Below are 20,902 nucleotides of genomic sequence, written 5' to 3' on the forward strand. Positions count from 1 at the left end.
TGATTGACATTACAGGGAGCATAACGTTCTCTGCAGCTTCACCAGACCCTTTCACGTCTGTCACATATGCTTAGGGTGAACCTGCTCTCATCTGTGAAAAGCATAGGGCACCATTGGTGGACCTGCCAATTCTGATATTCTATGGCAAATGCTAATTGACCTCCACGGTGCCGGGCAGTGAGCACAGGACCCACGAGAGGACATCGGGCCTTCAGGCCACCCTCATGAAGTCTGTTTCTGATTGTTTGGTAAGAGACATTCACATTAGTGGCCTGTTGGAGGTCATTTTGTAGGGCTCTGGCAGTGCTCATCCTGTACCTCCTTGCCCAAAGGAACAGATACTGGTCCTGCTGAAGGGTTAAGGACCTTCTATGGCCCTTTCCTCTCCTGGAGTAACTGCCTGTGTCCTGAAATCTCCTCCATGCCCTTGAGACTGTGATGGGAGACACAGCAAACGTTCTGGCAATGGCACTTATTGATGTGTCATTCTTGAAAAATTGGACTACCTCTGTAACCTCTGTAGGGTCCAGGTATCGCCCAACAATGGACTTCTACCACAATTGGGAGTGATTCCAGATAATACTGATGAGTGACCTGGAACACTCCCAGGAGTAGAATAAAAGGAGCCACCTCACTCCATTTGAGGAGCCAGAGTCAGGAGGAAGTGGATGAAGCTTGCTGAAAGAGGAGTGGAGGAAGAGAGAAGGAAAAGACTGCGCATTTTTCTTGTGGACACTGTGCTCTTGTGGGGAGCAAAGAAAGTGCTTCCCCACCTATAAATAAAGGTGTGCTGTGTGACAATTTGTGTCCTGCCTGTCTGTGTCTGGGTCAGGGTGGCTGTACGTGCCCTGGTCATCCACAATACACACACATGTGTATATATATATATGTGAACTTTATATGGGTGATGGGATAAATCTTGATAAATAATTAAGTGAACAGTCCAGTTTGAAATGTTTAACTCTACTGATTAACACTGTGTTGAATGTCTACTCCTTGTCTCACCCTTTTAATATTTTCTGATGTTCTTGCAGTTCCCAGCAGTCTAACAAACATATCTTTCACTCTACCAGTAGATAGAGTTTTTTCAAACTACTTTAAAATAATTTGACAAGAATTAATTCTTCCCTTACCAACACATATTAAACTTAATACAAAGTCCTCTTTGCACCACAGTTGCATATTTAGATTTAACGATTGACAGGAAGCCAAACACATAATGAGGAACCAAGCAGTTGTCCATGACTACTGAAACTTCATTCAGTGTAAAACACTGCTATGGCACTACATATACCCTCACTCTATTGACTCATCCCTTACAAAGCTCTGGAAATCATCAAATTCTTGTGCCTTCACCTCACAAGCATGTCTATTATTTCCTCCTCTCTCCCCCTTTCTTATATGTGTCATTGCTATCATTCTTCTCAGTCTGATTGTTTCACTGGATGGGAGATGGGGATACTCATTATATTTTAGTGCCACAGGTGTTACGTCAACAGCATTGTTTCAAGTGCTGCACTGCCAGAAATAGTACAATAAATAGACAGCAGTTTATCATTTAATACAGAATTTGTGCTTGGACAGACTTGGTTAATTTCAACACAGAATTTTGTGGTGACCCATCACAGACATGTTCACAATCCAGAATTTAGGAAACACTTCTCTTTGGGAAAGTGATGTTTTATACTGTGTTAAATTGGGTAAAATCAATTTTCTTTGAGTGACAGTTCAGCTCACTAGGAAAAGAGTTTACAGAAGACAAGATGAGACTGGACAGTTCAGTAAGTTTTCAGAATTTGCCAAGAATTCAGTTAATGTAGTTGTAAAGTAAGCACACAGGGCTTGTGATAAACCTTTTCATTTAATTTGTTGTTTCTATCAGATAAACCACTTTAGATGGGACTGTCTTGTCACATAGCTTTTTGAGTCAGATGGGGTTGAGTGCTGAGTTTCATGTATTATCTTTACAGCATATTGTTGAGTTTTCTTTTTCAATGGATTGTGCTCTATTAAAGTCTTTTCTTCTTTAAACAATTAAAAATGACAGAAAGCATATCTTCAGAATCATTGTGTGCAATACCTTTAAAACTAAAGCTCTGCAATAATTAATGGTTTGTTTTATCACTAAATTTAAAAAGCAAAGAGCCATGTAAGGTAAAAATGTGCACAGAATTCACAAATTAAACACATGTTTTTAATTTAATCGCAAAAATAGATGAATGTTAAACACATGTGCAATGAATTTACTGTATATGTAGGGAATTCTAAAATAAAAAAGTTTGTGTCTCATAATGGATAATGGAGCAAGCATAAATACAATCAACAAAAATTCTGTTTTGAGAAAGAAGAGCAACCTTGGTAGTAAAAATATTGCAATTAAGCAAATTTACCCTATTTGGACAGCCTCCAATCGGATGTTAGTTTAAGGATTAAATACGATCGGTCATTCACACTAAAATATATTTGTTTTTTGGTAAAGTAGATTAGATCGTACATAAAACCTAGTAGGCAGCAAATTAATTTTCATAAATAAAAAAAAAATCAGTGTTCCTGAATGGCATATGATTGGCCACACATAACCTTACACGTATGATTGCTCTTTAATGTTGTAAAACAAGCACAGTAATTAGAAGTGGTATTTAATTCTGTTTAATTCCACTCTTTCATGCATATACTTCACCTGCTTAATTCAGACTTTTGTCTTGCACCTGATGTTGCTGGGCTCTAGCTCACTACAGTTTGTTTCAACTTTCCAAAATGTTGTACCTCACAGCTGAACAGGTATTATATTTGTTTACAGACTATAAAAATTGATTTTTAGCAGTGGTCAGGCAAATAATATGTTTGTTTTATTGTTTTTATGCTCTTATTAATGTAATATGATGCACTGAGATTATAGTAATTGCATTTCTAAAAAAGGAGACCTATATTCCAGATTTAGTTACTCAATTTTTTCCCCTGAAGACATAAACAAAAACTTAAAACTTGTGAAAAATGAAAAACTACCATAGGAATAACTTAAAAAAAACTAAAATAAACAAAAATTAAACTGTAATTGAAATGAAATATTTAAAATTTAATTGAAAATTCATGTAAAAAATTGAAACTAAAATAATTCTTACTGCTAGTCAAAGAGACATATCCTTGGATTTAAGAGCTAATATAATGCTTCTGAGAATTGCCTAATCAGAATGCAAATGCTATAACCAAATTAAGAGAAAACAGAAGAAAACACATACAGTACTGTACACAAAAATGCAAAGGGTAAATAATGTATTTATAGAGCTGACTAAGCTGCAAAGCTTTGATTTCATTAAATTGTAATAAAAATGGATGAGCTATTTAAAAGTCAGTTCAGCACAAAAAAAATAATTTTGTTCAGTTTGAGATGTAGCACTAACACAGTACTAATTATTTGTGAATTCTCAACAGTACTACTAATGCAAAGGAGTACCTCTTAAATTTGTACTATATATAGTTAAAAATATTCGTGCCATGCACTAAAGACAAAAGATGACTCAAAAAGTACATTCAAAATGCTATTTCATTCAATATCAGTGCTATGTTTACACATAAATCATGGGATAACAATCTTACATTGTTATTTCCAAATATATAAAATTAGTCTTATAATACCTTTTCTTCTCTGATGAATGTCTAAACTAATTATTTTAATAACATTTATACTAACTTTATGATGTAAGCTTAAACATACCTATCATATTCTTGTTCTTTAGCGAAGAAACATTTTTCATTCTGGGTTTAATGCTCTGTGTGCTACAGTGTTTGGAAGCATTCCCATTTTCAATATCTTGAACACTATATGAAAAGGAAACAGAAGGGCATATTTATCAAGTACCGGTTTAGACAAAAATCAACCTCATTTCATTTTAGAAATCTTGAACTTGATGCTACCACAAAATATAGTCATAGCCAAAGGTTATGAGAATGACACAAATATTAATTTTTACAAAGTTTGCTGCCTCAGTTTTCCATCCATCGATCCATTATCCAACCTGTTATATCCTAACTACAGGGTCACAGGGGTCTGCTGGAGCCAATCCCAGCCAACACAGGGCGCAAGGCAGGGAAGAAATCCCGGGCAGGGCACCAGCCCACCACAGGACACACGCACACACACACCCATTAGGGACAATTTAGGACCGCCAATGCACCTAACCTGCATGTCTTTGGAGTGTGGGAGGAAACCGCAGCACCCGGAGGAAACCCACGCAGACACAGGGAGAACACGCAAACTACACACAGGTAGGATCTGGGAAGTGAACCCAGGTCTCCTAACTGCGAGGCAGCAGTGCTACCATTGCGCCACCATGCAGCCTGCCTGTTTTTTTATGATGGCAATTTGCATATACTCCAGAATGTGATGAAGAGTGATCAGATGAACTGCAATTCATTGCAAAGTGCTTCTTTGCTGTAAAAATGAACTTAATCCCAAAAAACCCATTTCCACTGCATTTCAGCCCTGCCACAAAAGGACCTGCTGACATCATGATTCTCTTGTTAACGCAGGCGAGTTTGTTGACGAGGACACGGCTGGAGATCACACTGTCATGCTGATTGAGTTAGAATAGAGAAAAGGTAAAGTCATTTTCTCTAATGAATCCCCTTTCCGATTGTTTGGGGCATCTGAAAAAAAAATTGTCTGAAGAAGAAAAGGTGAGCGCTACCATCAGTCCTGTGTCATTCCAACAGTAAAGCATCCTGAGACCATTCATGTGTGGGGTTGCTTCTCGGCCAAGGGACTGGGCTCACTCACAATTTTGCCTAAGAACACAGCCATGAATAAAGAATGGTACCAAAACATCTTCCAAGAGCAACTCCTCCTAACCATTCAAGAACAATGCCTTTTCTAACATGATGGAGCACCGTGCCAAAAGGCAAAAGTGATAACTAAGTGGCTCGGGGAACAAAACATCAAAATTTTGGGTCCATGGCCAGGAAACTCCCCGACCTTAATCCCACTGAGAACTTGTGGTCAATCCTCAAGAGATGGGTGGACAAACAAAAATCCACAACCTCTGACAAACTCCAAGCATTGATTATGCAACAATGGGCTGCCAACAGTCAGGATTTGGCCCAGACATTGATTGACATCAGGCCAGGGCAAATTGCAGAGGTCTTGAAAAAGAACGGCCAACACTGCAAATATTGACTCTTTGCATAAACTTAATGTAATTCTCAATAAAAGCCTTTGAAACTTATGAAATGCTTGTAATTATACTTCAGTATACCATAGAAACATCTGACAAAAATATCTAAAAACACTGAAGCAGCAAACATTATGAAAACCAATACTTGTGCCATTCTCAAAACTTACTCAACAACTTTAAACAAAAATGTTTGATCTATTATAATGTAGACACATTGGATCCAGAAATTAGACTGGCAAGGGACAGTGTATTGTAATAAAAGTTATTCACATAAAACTAGGTAAAAGCAGCTTTTTTTACAATACAATATTGTTTTAATTAAAAACCATATAACCTGATTGAATCACATTTTAATGATTTTTATGGACTTTCACATAACAATTATAGATCATATTGACTCAACAGACATGGCAAGGAAATGTATAATATATAGTAATACTATATGTACTACAGCTCAGTCTGCTCCATTATAATGCATGAGGATTATCTATCTATCTATCTATCTATCTATCTATCTATCTATCTATCTATCTATCTATCTATCTATCTATCTATCTATCTATCTATCTATCTATCTATCTATCCACTGTATACGTAAAATTGTAATATTATACCTGCATCTATTATTTTATACAAATATAATTATATAATGAATTCCCAGGAAGGGAGACAACAAAAACAGCCAGAAACAGAGGAGAAAGATCTACATAGGAAATAGAGGCATGCAGTAAATGTGTGAACCCATGTTAAGCTGTCCCTCGGCCAAGAACCAGTTATCCACAGTGTCTGACCCAAGCAAACATGTACTGATCTCATTTTGTGCAATTAATTCACAGAATTTATAAACCTGATGTGCACTAAAAAATAAGGAACATTGTGCAGCTCAAGCCTATACTCTGAACAGTCTTAAGAGCATACAACAAAAAAGAGACTTGGGAAACTGTCTCTTAAACACTTACAATATCATTAGGACAAATATCACCCAGTTTTATGCTTGAAATCAATAAAAACATCCTTATTTCATCTGTTCATGATGAAACTTTTCCTACATTTCATCAATTTAATGAACAGCAAAATATAAACATAATTTATACTGCTTCTAAAAAAATGACCTTGCCATGTCTTTCTGGTCAATTTGACCCACCCCTGACTTTAATGAATTTTCAACTGCATTTGGGTTAGATAGTTTATGCACCACCTAAAATAACATCCTGAAAGTTATCTTAGTACCTCAAAAATGTGAAGAATTTTAGTAAAGTATCGTAATTTTACAAAAAACAAAAAAGCTTCTAAATGTCACATTTTTTACAACTATTTATTTCGAACACTGTCACGTCCTTTGTGTCAACTCTGACCTACCATATACTCTAGTAGGACTTTAAAGTTCATTTAAATGGCTGTACACATTCAAACATCCTAAATGGTATCTTTTCAGCTCAAGAATTTGAAAGGCTTTAGCATATTTTTTGTACAGCTATTGCACATTTTGAAAACTGGTGTGTCCTTTCGGACAGATTGGACCCATCATTGACTTTAATTGATTTTCAACTTTATTTAATCTGCTTTGTTTTCTCACAACGAATAAAAACCTTCGGGCTGTTCTTAAATGTAGGATCATCAATGCTACAGATTAAGATGCTTAATCAATATAAAATTATTTTGGGGTGAAAAATTTGTTGTTCGGGGCACCTAATAGCTGGAGTCACAATTGTGTCAAAAAAGACCTGGAAGGAACAGCATTGAGTCATAAATTGAGGACATTTTGAGGATTAAGTTTGCATCTGGGCCTATAGGAGCAAAGAATGGCTACTGCAGACTGCTGTGTCCTAATGACCAAAGATATTTAAGCCCCTGTTATGTTATTGAAGTGCCGGGCTCTTCCTCAAGAAACAACAGGATAAGAAATCCTAGCCTATATATATATATATATTTGTAGTGGCCTTGCTTTTACAAGCAGAGGATAATACTAAATAATGGTTAGTGTAAAAAACAAAATAAAAATGTGTAGAGTTACTGGGGAAAGTGACAAGCTGTCTAAACAATTAAAGAAAGATCTTCGTTACTGTCTATAAGTATTAGTCTGACCTGCATAGAACTGTAAACTGTTTGGTATTTAATTGTGTGTTTTGTTTAAAATCCAATGTTATTTATTGTTATTGTATGTTATTAATAATTCTTTGTATTAAGTTAAATATAGTATGTTAGATATTACATATTCTGTATACAGTATGTCACTTTAATGATAATGTGTTTTGTAATTTAATCACAAAAACAGATTAATTTTAAACACATTTTGTTAAGTAATATTCTAAAGGGAGGCTGCAATAGCTACAGAATAGAACTCAAAAATGTTCATACTTTGTGCAATAATAAAGATACTTACAGGTTCCTTTCATGCAAATCTGTCTCTGTGCAAATGTTATGACTGACGTCCCAACCACAGAATGGATCCCTAGCTAGAATACAATCCCCGCAGCTTTGGTAGACACTACAGTTTGAGAATGGAACCTGGAAAATTCCTTCAGAGGACCCCACAAAGACAGCTCTCTGCAAATAAGAAAATAAACTGTTACCATAATAACAATCATAGATATTTACCAATATGCACCAGGGTATCATCTTTTACATTGGGTCTCCATCATAGGCTCATTAATTTTGCGTATCTCATTTAGTTTACTCAGTAAAACAGCATAATTTTTAAAGCCTCAAGTAAAACAGAAATGGTCTTTGCATCTTTCAACAAACATTTACCACAAATAAAACAGTAATAGTACAGAATTAACCCAGCATTTAAATGTGTATATCGATTTTTAATGATTTTATTTTTCATTACTGCTCTCATCTTAGTGTTGTGATTATGGCTTTATTCATGTATTGGTACTTCTATATTGCTATAGCATATACAGTACACTTAGGAGTTTACAGTACATGAAGGGTAAGTGTACCAGTGCTTCAGTATATTTGAAATATTATGTAATATGACTTAACTGAATTTCAGTTTATGTTAGATATTTGAGTGACATAATACAGCACTTTAAATTAATTCACAAGAATATACAACAGTGTATCACCTAGGCCTGGCTTCGTAGATAATATCATACTGGACAACCATTCCACGGAACCACCCTGTTTAACATTTGCAGAGTGGGGTGTAAAGAATAGGCTATTACTCAGTCAGTGCACTTCTGCCAAATGGAAACACTCCAGGCAAACATATAAACTGTTTGTAATCCAGGTTAGACAATAATTTGTTCACTCAATGGAGACATCACCCTGGACAGCTGTGTATACTATCTATAAGACAGCTTGACTCTGAATTTGTATAGTATTTATGTAACATTTCTTTATTCACTGTAAATTTAATGAGTGCACTTTTTACATATTGTGCTGCACATTAATTAACACTTCTGTCTCTCTCATCCATTGTCCTAGGTCCACATCTTGCACCTGGAGTTTGCATGTGCTATCCATGTCTGCATGTGTTTTCTTCTTGCTATTCTGGTCCCCTGAATGAGATTAAACACATCTGAGACTATTTATCTATTCTTGAGTTGGTGTTTTGCATTTTCATAAATATTATATTCATATTAGTTTCAAGTAATTAAAATATATGCAATATTTATTATAGTATGATCTACGGCAAGGTTATTGGCAAAGTCCAACACCCATATTCAGAGATTACTGCAACAGTATTACATTAGTAATGTTTTTATTTTATTTAAATTGTATAGTTATAGTATATATATTAAAATATTTAGTAAAATATGTAATATATAGTATAGTATATAGTAATATAATTCTTGCAACTCCTTGTGGTTGAAATTAGCACATTTTTGGGAAAAAAGCATTGTACTTTCTGTAGTGTTTTAGGATGCATATATTTATGGTGCTAACAAAACAAAAAAGTCACTAATGAACACAACATATTCACTGTGAAAAATGCTAAACCTAATGTCACCGAACAACAGAATTTGGAAGACAGCTTTTAATGGTTCATTTATGTACTACAGTATGCTAAACAAGGACATTCTTAATTACACGTCTACAGCATGCTAATGCCAGTAGTATGAAAGATCAAGCAATAAATAAAAATGTATTAAGTGCCCAAGGGCAAAAGGAGGGATGCAGCAAAGTCAGTTCAATGCAGTTGTATGATGATGATGATAAGGAGTAGCTGTTAAGTTGTATTAGGTCAACTCCCTGAATATAATGGTACTGGACTTCTGATTTCCATGGCATACTATTTCCTTTTCTGAAGCAATGTGTGATGTATACAGTATTTCATCACAGAAGGAAGATGCAATCCAGGAAAATTCTGAGTTGACTTCAACACCCTCTGTATTGCTTTGTAGTGCTGTGATGTATCTGTACATTATACAGCCAGTAATGATAAATTCCACTATAACAATCTTTGATGTCCATGGAAGAAAAGGTATTGGTGAGTCTCCTCCACAATAGCTGAGATATGTTGTCATCAGTGATTTGAACACTAAGAAATAATGCTACTGAACTACTGATCAAGATAAGTGTATGATCTGTTTCCAGCTTCCTCAAGCCTATGACAAGTATCTTGGTTTTTCCGATACTTAGGGAGAGACTGCTGTCCTGACATCCGTATTTGTGATCAGGTCTATTACGCAAGTGTCATTAACAAATCAACTGGTGAAAATGGAGCTATGTGTAACCATACAGATGAATAACAAATATAGCAGAGCCTCAGCACCTCTACTACTGGAGTCATTCCACACATGCTGAGATTTTGTAAGTTATACGTCAAAAATGCAACTGCAGGGAGTAGCACTAAATGCCAAATTTAAGTGTGTTGATGGAATAGCAATATTAAATGCTAAACTATTGCCCATAAACTCTATCATAGCAGTTTTCATTAGATAACAGTCCAGCCCACCTGAATATTGCATTTAATGTAACCCAACACCACTGTAACAAACGTTTCATTTGCATAGCGAGCTAGTATTACTGGTTGGCTACTATTGAGGCAGTCTACTTTTGTTTTCTTTGGTACCAGGATAATTATGATCTTTATGAAACAACTAGAAACTGTAGATTTTATGAGGAAGGTACTTACTAAGCACAAGGTACTGGTGGCTCCATGCTTTTAAAATGCAATCTGACACTCCTTTGGAATATTTGTTTGCCAGATATTGTTCAAACAATTGAATTGGCACTGCACAAACTCACAAATTTGGCATTGTTGTCAAGATCTAAGTGGATGTTGAGAGCATTTAGTTCACCCGGGCAAGACAAACTAGATATTAATGAAACAGACTTTGGTTGTAAGTATTAAGTACCACTACACTAGCAATAACATATGTTGAGAAATCCATAACTCTTTTCCAATCTACAGATGCAGAACCATTCTATAATTTTTCTTCTGACTTTTTCCAGAATTTTAGCATTGTTGTTATATTTTTTTCACATTTCAGTCTCAATTTATATAATGTAAGAAGGATCAGTGTGTAAAAATTATTTTTTGTGGTAGATCTTTCTTATATTGTATTTGTTAAAATCCATAGAATCAGTCAGTTATCCTCCAGGAAGCAAAATGTTTTATTGTTTAGCTTGCTCGGCACAAAGAACAGGCCACTCAGTCCAACAAAGCTTGCCAATTCTATCCATCTAATTTCTCCAATACTGTATTAAGCAAATGGGCGGCACGGTGGCGCAGTGGGTAGCGCTGCTGCCTCGCAGTTGGGAGACCTGGGGACCTGGGTTCGATTCCCGGGTCCTCCCTGCGTGGAGTTTGCATGTTCTCCCCGTGTCTGCGTGGGTTTCCTCCGGGCGCTCCGGTTTCCTCCCACAGTCCAAAGACATGCAGGTTAGGTGGATTGGCGATTCTAAATTGGTCCTAGTGTGTGCTTGGTGTGTGGGTGTGTTTGTGTGTGTCCTACGGTGGGTTGGCACCCTGCCCGGGATTGGTTCCTGCCTTGTGCCCTGTGTTGGCTGGGATTGGCTCCAGCAGACCCCCGTGACCCTGTGTTCGGATTCAGCAGGTTGGAAAATGGATGGATGGATGGATGTATTAAGCAAAGCTCTGAAGGTCCCAAAAGTCCTACCATCTACCATGCTACTTGGTAATTAATCCCATGTGTCTATAGTTCTCAGTGTGAAGAAAAACCTGTGCTAAATTGACACTTAATGAGTGTAAAAAACATTCTTAGTATTAATTTTAGACTTGTACAACTTTTTATTTAGCTAAAATAAAATATTTGGATTGCATTTATGCACAGAATACACAAATAGTTAATGAAAGGTTCTGCCTTATCCCATCCAAGTTTACAGGTATATGGCACAACCCTGCCATCTTTTTACAAGTTTGATAGAATTGTCAAATATGTTCAAAAATATTATTGTCTGCATAAAGGCATAGAGTCATACAGTTTTTTCACTAATTATGTTACTACACACGGTATTTGGCCACAGTAATTTAGTAGTCATGTAGTAATGTTGTAACTTAAAGAAACATAACAGAAATATAGATGACTGAAGCTTTAACAGCATAAGAAACCCTTTTATGTGTATGAGATATGCAATTATTCTCTTTGTTATGTATGAACTTTTTTTACCTTGAATTTTAATACATTTTTAAAAACAAAAATACCTGGACTGTGGAACTTTTTGTGTTACACATGAGGAAGTGACCAGCTTCATTCTTAGTTTAAGTGAGAGAATGCAGAGCATTTGTATTATAAATTCCAAAAAGAACTGTGGGGCAATTTTCACACTATGAATGCACAAATCCTGTTTTGTGCATGTCACAGGATGACTTTTACTACACAGTCCATGTTGGTCCACAACCTATCCTGCATGTAGATCCCTTAGGCAAAACAGCAATATTACACTTTGCTCAGTTGAATTACAACACATGTTCCATATCAATGAAAGGTGGGTATGAATACAACCTTTCAGGGTGTCTCTGAGAAAGACATTTAATAACTTTATTATTTCAGCTTTTAATTTGTTTACTTAAACTGAAAAGGTTGAATTTTTCTTAAAGCACATACCTGGTAGTGAAATCAGCTTAGTTACTCTACTCTGGAGTTTTTCCTAGTTTTATGAGAAAAGCACTATATAAATGTCATTTATTATTATTATTATTATTATTATTATTATTATTATTATGTTTTGTAACATGGAGAACAGAACTGCACACAGTATTCCATATGAGGCTTCATTAGTACATTATATAGCCTAACCTCATTTAACTAGTACTTTATGCATTGTGTTATATGCAGTAATCTAATGCCCTATTAATCTTCTTAATGGCATCTGTCCACTGTCTGAGTGTAGTCAGTGTTAAATCCACTATGAGCCCTAGGTTCTTCTCATAAGGTATACTTTCAAGTTTCAAACCTCTCGCAGTGTATTCAAATCTAACATTTTTACTTTCTACATGTAATGCTTACCTTTACTTACATTATATTTCATTGCCACACATCTGCTAAAGCCTGTATTCTGTCCAGGTCTTTTTATAAGGATTTAGCTGATTCTAGATTTCCTACCATTCCTCCTAGTTTGGTATTATCTGAAAACTTCACTAGCTTGTTACTTATATTCTTATCAAAATCATTTTTGTATATTAATTTGTCAATCCCTGAGAGATTCTAATTTAATATAATAAAATTCTGATTATGGTACCTCGCACTATAACTCTTTGTTTCCTGTGTTTAAAATCAATTTCACACCCATCTACGCATTACTTATTGAACTTTCACTTTTTGCACTTTTCTCAGCAGTCTCTCATGTACAATTTTATCAAAAGATTTCTGAAAATTAAAATAATCCACGATGAAGAACTCTCTCAGAAGGTAAAACAGATTTTTATTGTTAAACCCTCCAGAGCAGGTTTATCAGTTCTGTGTGATGATTTTAACACCAGGCCTTAATGTATCGGTTAACATAGAACACATGCCACCTCTTTTGCTCTTCCTTGACAAATCAGTCCTGTCCCCAGGTCAGATAAAAAAAGCATTTACTGTACTTGGAATGCAAAGTTTGGTGTATTTGACGTCAGCCATGTTTCTGACAAACAGAAAATGTAGCAGCTTTTGATGTGTTTGTGAAGGTAGTATTCTTTTGATATGCTATTCAGCGATAAGATATTAGTCAGAAAAGTGCTGAGTAGAGGAGACTAGTACTCACAAAGGTTTACCCACATCTGAATGTCCCCCCTTCATCCCAGTTGAACAGTGCTGACCGTGTTGGTTGTAGATAACAGATTATATTGTTATGGCAAATTAGCTGAATAACTGCAGTGCTGTTGCTATATTTGAAGATGTAACTACTGTTGTGTGTCCCTATAAAGTCATAAGTGAAAAGTAAGTAGAATTTGGGTGTCTGGCTCAAAGTTACAGATATAAGGGAGTCCAGAGTTTTTTGGCTTAGCTATAACATTTATTATAAGGCTATTATAAAATACATCTGAAGATTAACTTACTCTGGCATAGATATCTTAGTTTATAGACAATCTTAGAAAGAAGAAATTGGATTAAAGAATGACCTGAAACCAGTGAAATACATCTTAATGAAAGCTTTCAATGTGTTAAAGGACTCTTGCATAGCTACATTATTGTTAATTTATATCTACTGAAAATAACGAAATTGTAAACATGGAAGATGATTTTAAAAATTTAGAAAAGAAATGAAAAGGACTTTCTTACCTTTTTAGGGGACAAAATAAGGTTTTCCACAGCTTGTGGCTTGCTAAATAATTGGATCTCTTCAATGATGTGAACATCATTCTTCAAAAGTACAACTTTGTGCAATGCTCCATTTTCTGCAGCAAGAGAAAATATCTGAATTACAAAAGTGCTAAGTGAAATCAGAAGGCGACAATCAGTATTGTGATTTTTGAGATTGTGCCTCCTATGTGGTCAGTCAGTTCCCCTTTGAGCAAATACCAAACTTGACATGGCTTCCTGACAATAGGAAAGAAGAATAATTGTTATGAATAAGAAAGGAAAAGAAGACTAAGAAATGGTGAGAGAGAGGAAGATGATTTTTAGGATACAAATAAAATTTTCTAAATAATCAAGGTACTGTGCAGTGTTTTTTTCTTGTCTTTTTTTTTTTTTTCAGGAATGAAATCATCATCACCGCCACCTGTTTTACTCTCACTTTCCAACCTTTGTTGAGGAGCACAAGAGAACTTATTCCTATACTTAAAACAGAATTACAGGTTTTGCAGAAAACCTTTTCACCAAACATGTCAGACCAATTCCAGACAAAAGAAACAATTGACTTGAGTGTACTGGAGAGAAAAATAGCTCTGTATGTTGTCCCATCCAAGCTGTTACCAACTTCAGGTTTGGATGTTTTGAGGGGAGTGCTGTCAAGCCTAACAAATGTGTTCCAAGAATAATACTGGTCCACTGCTCGGAGTAAGTGCAAGATGGCTTCTCTGCATACAACTTTGCTTCTGTATTACTTTTATTCTCGCTGAGCTTTAAAATAATCTGCTGCACTGCCCTGACTCCCCCCAGGAATCCTTCACTATAATACTCATCACTAAATTGGAGATAGATAGATAGATTCTTTATTAATGTATTAATAAACCATTTTTTTGGTGGACCCATATATTTGTTTTTACTGTGGCCACAAAAATACATTTTCACTGTTTATTTAGACTACTTAAAATAGTAAATTATCTCATACATAACTTTTAAAATCTACAAGGCCATAAATATACTAATAATTAACTTAAAATTGCTTCTGTGTATAAAAAGGAACTACTACTAGAGACATGAAACAGAAAAGTGTGAAAACAAGGAGAACAAAAAGTGCTGAGCCAAAGAGCAAGATAAAGTTGAGGTCAAAAAGACAAAATGAAAGTGAGGAACCAAAGAGATCAATTCAGAAAACAACAAAAATTTGTGACAGGTTTAGCAAAAAAAATGTTTTATTTGTAGATATGCCAGGCTGGGTAGCTATCTAAATCCACTTCTGCAATTACCAGTGTTTGATGAACTTGGTTGCCACACTCCCTTAAGCAATGGGAAGGATTACCCTGGCAACTAGAGCAAACTGCATTTAAGACACGGGAGAGCCACCAAAAGAAATAAAATTCTAAAAATATAACACCACCCAAGCATAAAGGTTTTATGTCTGGTCCTGTAGGATTCCAGGCGGTGTTATTATCAGCGCACCCCTGTGATATACACCTTGTCACTCCCATTTACACCTACACCTCAAATTCTACTGCCTTACAAGGAAAAGGAACAAACATATACAAAACAAAATAAAATAAATAAGCAAAAATAAAAAAAGACATGCTTACTAATACTAATATCTTACTAAATGTTGATGTGTGAAGAAAAATGTAAATAATTGTTCAAGGATGTAACCAAAAACGTAGATAAGGGATGTAAGATTTGGTCACATACTTTTTTGTAAACTATCATTACATAATTGCCAAATAAATGAAATGCTGATGCAACGACCATGTGTAATTACTCCAAAAACTAATCACAAAATTATTATTGTTTAAGTATTTACTTTTTTTAGAGATTGAAAAAACAAAGCTATTAGCATGTATTACTGTTTACTCACAATGTTGTTGTGAATAGATGATTCTTCAATAAAATACTTCTAAATGTAACATTTCAATAAAATAATGTCAAAGACAATTTTTATTGCTTTTTAGTGTGTCCTGTATTTTTCTCTTATTTTTAGGAATGTAGGCTTTAAAATGGTTTGCTTTCTATTACATTACTTGGAAATATCAATTGTATGTCAGAGCTTCTTGAGCAACCAAAGATTTTTTGGGCAGAGACCACTGAATGTTAATGGAAAGAAAAGCATTTAGAAGCAACATCATTAGATGCATAAACAATATGACAAAGGAGAATGGCGTGGGGTTAATCCTAATTGTCCTTCTAATGGTGTAGAAAAACAAATAACCAGTTGAAAGGCACTAAAATCATGTTGGATACACGCATATACTGGCTTATTCAAGGTTGGGTGTTAGTCCTACACCACTTACATGCTTAATATCGTGATTTCTAGGGAACAGAGTAAAATAAATTATAAAGCAGTTGATAATAGCTCATATGATTAGCTGAACTAAGAGAAAAAAGAAAGAAGGTGTGCAGGTAGAAGCTTTGGCAATGCATGAGTAATGGGAAATAAGACAATTATCTTCTCCATTAAAGTAGTAGGCTAGAAGACTCTTTATAAAATAGGCCTGTAGAAAATCATTGTGCTATTGTTTATTGTATTTATATATTCTTCTTACATCCCTATTGAACACTTTAATATAATGTACTATTAAAAAGTGTTGAAAGCAGTATACATATTTTGTGAAAAATAAACATTTACTGTTTATAAAAGCTTGATTCTCTCTGTGCTCAGTGCATTGGAATGTCCAATAGAAATATACTTTAGATTTTACAAAACTAAATCAGAAAACCTGGAAGAGCTGTCAACATTTATAGAGCGAAATGTATTTATGATTAAGATGCTCCATTTATGGGGATCAAAATGAGCTAACATGTAAATATGCCTAAAAACCAAGTGTAAATTTTATACCATGCTTCATAAAAAAGAAAAAACAATTAAAATATAGGCAGTTCTATTCAGTGGTTTCATTATTTCTAAATATATTAAGTGGCATCATACCAGTAAGAAGGAAGAGAACAGTGTAAGTTTGCACTTTGTGCACTGCAATCTTTTTATATCGGTCTTTCCGAGAAACCAGTAATGGACGACTTCCTTCTGGTTTAATCCTCTCATCTGCTAAAAAAGTCTCCTTCACCAAAGTGAGTATGGAATCCAATGTATTATTTAGATCACACTGTAAAACAAGATGCAGCAGACACACACTTTACAAAATTTATATTGTAAATCAATTGTGATCATTTTATTGTAATCTTGGCAAGTTAATTAAAAGTTGATTCATTCAAGATTGAGGCTACTATAAATTATATATGCTTTCCACAGATAAAAACCTTTTTGTTAAAGATCCAGCCATTATTTGAATTTGCTTGTACAATTCAGGAATTCAGAGAACCAGATTCTATGTTGTCATCTTCATGAGGTATGTGGAAAGAACCAACCCTATGCAGAACTTGTACCAATTTAGTAGGTGGAAAGAAAACTGATGTACATGGAGAAAAACATATGCAAAAACAGGAGTAACATGCAAATTCCATACACATATAATTTTAGTCCAGGCTCTAAGCCCAGTTATCTGTAGCAGTGAGGCATCAAAATAGCATCATCATGATACAGCTTGTGAATGATGCAAATGAAATTAAAGAGCACTTATGTACCCTTTAAAATAATTATTATTAGCCTTGTGTAATTTTACCTACCGTTCATTTTTATACCAATTCTTTCTTGTTCAAGTGTCTGGACATTCTGTGAGAAAAGGCACGGGTGCAGCCTTAATACAACAGTAATGTACTTTAAGCTTGCATAGGTATGTTGGCCCATTTAGAAAGTGGAAAATTAACTAAATGCTATGAGGTGACAATGCCATCTTCTGCACCACTATGTCTCCCAAATGTTTTATTATAAAGATTAATTAAATTTATATATAGTATTATTATATTGTAATGATTTTGTAAAAGGGAGTTATGCAATGGTTACCAAAAATAAGATTATACATCATGCCCCATTTATAGAAACCATTTCTTCTCATGAAGAGTAACTCACCTTCCCAGGTTTGACATTTATTTCAGGCTTTGATACCCAGCGTTGAGTGTCTCTGTCTAGTTTCTTATAATTTCCATTAAATACTTCTTTGACTTGTTTTAGGTTGAATGCACAGACTGCTGACTGCCCTGTAACTCCATACCTTTTGTAGTAATACAGACAGACATACATAGTTCAGGTGAATAATTTTTAATGTAATCTGAATTAAAAACAACTGTTTATCAGTTCAAAAAGAACAAGATCAGAAAATTAATAAACAAAGAGACAGTGAAGCAAACAGGAACAAACAGCAAAAGGTGAATTTTGGTTAAATGCAAACTTTTATGAGCCCCCACTCCTTTTAAAAAGCAAAGAAATATCAGTCCTTAATCTAATGATCATCTAGCACTTCTCTTTCTCTCATGGTATACAAACACAACTGTCCAGTAAAGTATGCAAGATTGAAAATCGAACAAGTCTAGCTGTGGTATCAGACTGTAATGATGTCACTTTTCTGACTGTTTGCCATGTGAGCATGCTAAGTAGCTTGGTAAATAGCAACATTCAACATTCATATCAATAAAAAAACAGAATTCATTATATCACATTACATCAAATCCAGGTTTGTGGGGGTCAAAGTCTATGCCAACACCATCTGCTGCAAGTCACTAATTAAATAATACAAAACTGAAAACTGCATAATCACAAACAGACTTTTGGAGCAGCACATGGTGAGTTTATCACTTAATAAAATGTTTTTATTGACATTCTGAGGCACCAAAGCTTTTATTAGCTAGAATTTCTAAACTGAACATTGTCTTGCATGTATCTTTGCTCAGAGTAGTAGACACTGCCCCACATTACATAATACTCTTATCACTCACCATTGAGAGCTAAAGACTCCATAGAAAAGAGTCTCATCAGCAGTCCCACGTGGCCCATGAAGTGTGAAGACATCATGAATGACATTAAATGGCATCTCACCAGGGGAAACGCACGAGATCTCAGCTTTAACAAAAGTAGTCCAGCGCTTCTGAAGAACTCTTACTCCTCCAACATCACTCTATAAGGTTATAAAAAATAGGGCCTAAGATACTAGGTATAGAAGAATGACAATAATATTCATTGGCTTTTAAAAAATATTTCAATAAAGAAATTTTGGCAAAAAAAAAAGACAACTTCTGTCTTGTTGAGTACATTTCACAAAATAGAACTGTCTCAAAACAACATTTACTGTGTATTATGTTAATGATACACTGTGTTGAATAAAGAAGCATGAAAGACAAAGCACTACATAGGCTACAAGATATGAAATGCATAATGCAATGAAATATTTGATGATAAATGTGAAATATTACATGATAAAACCAAGTCAGATTAAGTTATGCTGTAACCTGACATCCAAATGTAAAGAAGCTGTGCAGAAATTTTATTCCAGCTGATGCTTACAGTGATGTACTGTAAGTATGGGGGAAAAGGGACAAGCTGGCGCACAGTCCCTGGTCTTAAGTGCCGCAGGTGGAAAGAGCAACAGGGAGAGCAAACAGTGTTATGATCTGAGGGACAAACGGTCAGAATGTGGGGAACCAAATGAAAGGACATGTATCACTGCAAGACAGTAAACAAAACTAGAAGTAAGGACAAAATGTGGCACCAAGGAAAGATGTAAAGAGGTTTATAAACCCTATATCAAACAGAAATTGTAACCAAAAAATAAACATGATCAGAATGTAAATTTCTCTTTGTTTCCGTCTTCAGAATTTATCCCAAGGCTAGGATAAACAAGCTTCCGCTTGTGGAATTAGGTGGTCACTTCGTCTTAAGAGCCCTCAAGAGTTTTATTTCCTCCAGTGCTTACTGGGCTTGGGATGTGGGAGAAAAAGTAGAGTGCCCATTGAAAACCCAAACAGATATGAGAATGAGCAAATTCCACATAAACCTAGTCCTGAATCTGAAGCAAAGACATAAAATCTTGAGGCTACAGTACTAACACTGTGATTCTCCAGATAAACTATGTTACCAAATGAATTAATAAACAAACTTTCAAATGTTTATAAAACATAACCATTTAAATAAACTAAATCTGGACTTTGTAGTCTGGTCCTCTACTTTTTCTATAAATACTAAATCTGGATCCAGTCTTGATATCTTACTTAAGCACTACTTTTCGTATATTATGCCATACAGCAATTATTATACACAGACGTTGCTAATTTATCTCTACAGAAATGACAAGGAGGTCTATGTGCAATGGTCATAATGGTAGTGACCTGCACATAAGCTGTAGTCAGGAAAATGATTTAAAGAATAAGAAATTATAAGGATAACTACAATTATGAAATATGACCATATAATTCCAGTTCTAAAATTAATACATTGACTTCTGGTTATGCTTAAAGCTAAAAGTTAAATTTCCTTTAGCATATAACAGCATAAATGGACTATTATCCTTAGAATCTTCAGAAATGTTGAATTTGAGAGAAAAAAAAAATAACATCTGAAACCAAAGTAACAATTAGAAATATAAGAACCTTGTCTTCAGGATCTTTTCTGGTTGCAGTGATTTAGAAGCTAAGCAAGAAAATAAGTGTCGCTTAACATTGGATAAGTTTCTCAGGAAAATAATAGGTGACATTAGACATTTGAACACTGCCCTGCAAAAACCCGGTGTTGTAGCTACAGTGGAATTAGCCCTCCATATTTGGCTGCTATTAGTTGAGCCTTCTGATGTATTCAGTGCCTTTTGTAATGCATAAAGGAAAATCCTGAATCTGAATTGTGATTTACTCATATCAATACAGATAAATATCAAATTCATTTAGTTATGCATGTTCAACAGTCACAGATTCCAATACTTAGCGTAAATACCAATGCATTAGTGAAAATTAATTTGGATTTAATTGGACACATCTGTTTGTATCAATTAAATCAATGAAATACGTCCACAGTAATAAGATGATACCTTCATCTACACCTTACCCTTTGTGGTTAAAATTGCCATCCACTTAAGGTTGTGATGGAAAAATACTGTACAGTGCTAAAAAATAATGATTGGTTGATTGTGCTTTCTGCGGTGGGTT

General features: G+C 34.9%; 2 protein-coding genes across 5 annotated transcripts in view; one reads left to right on the plus strand and one right to left on the minus strand.

Annotated features, from left to right (window-relative positions):
* Nucleotides 1–20,902, plus strand: part of sv2a (synaptic vesicle glycoprotein 2A) — an 885,655-nt gene that overhangs the window by 837,080 nt on the left and 27,673 nt on the right. The gene's annotated exons all lie outside the window — the stretch shown is intronic.
* sema4ab (sema domain, immunoglobulin domain (Ig), transmembrane domain (TM) and short cytoplasmic domain, (semaphorin) 4Ab) overlaps nucleotides 1–20,902 on the minus strand; it is a 135,478-nt gene that overhangs the window by 12,611 nt on the left and 101,965 nt on the right. For all 4 annotated transcript variants that reach the window (XM_028794023.2, XM_028794021.2, XM_028794020.2 and 1 more), the window contains 6 exons: nucleotides 18,707–18,885; nucleotides 17,844–17,985; nucleotides 16,806–16,980; nucleotides 13,850–13,965; nucleotides 7,555–7,718; nucleotides 3,716–3,819 (listed from right to left, as the gene is read on the minus strand). In XM_028794023.2, the coding sequence (XP_028649856.2) occupies nucleotides 3,716–3,819; nucleotides 7,555–7,718; nucleotides 13,850–13,965; nucleotides 16,806–16,980; nucleotides 17,844–17,985; nucleotides 18,707–18,885 (880 nt within the window). The remainder of the gene's footprint in view (nucleotides 1–3,715; nucleotides 3,820–7,554; nucleotides 7,719–13,849; nucleotides 13,966–16,805; nucleotides 16,981–17,843; nucleotides 17,986–18,706; nucleotides 18,886–20,902) is intronic.

Source organism: Erpetoichthys calabaricus, chromosome 2, assembly GCF_900747795.2.
Source record: "Erpetoichthys calabaricus chromosome 2, fErpCal1.3, whole genome shotgun sequence".
NCBI lineage: Eukaryota > Metazoa > Chordata > Cladistia > Polypteriformes > Polypteridae > Erpetoichthys > Erpetoichthys calabaricus.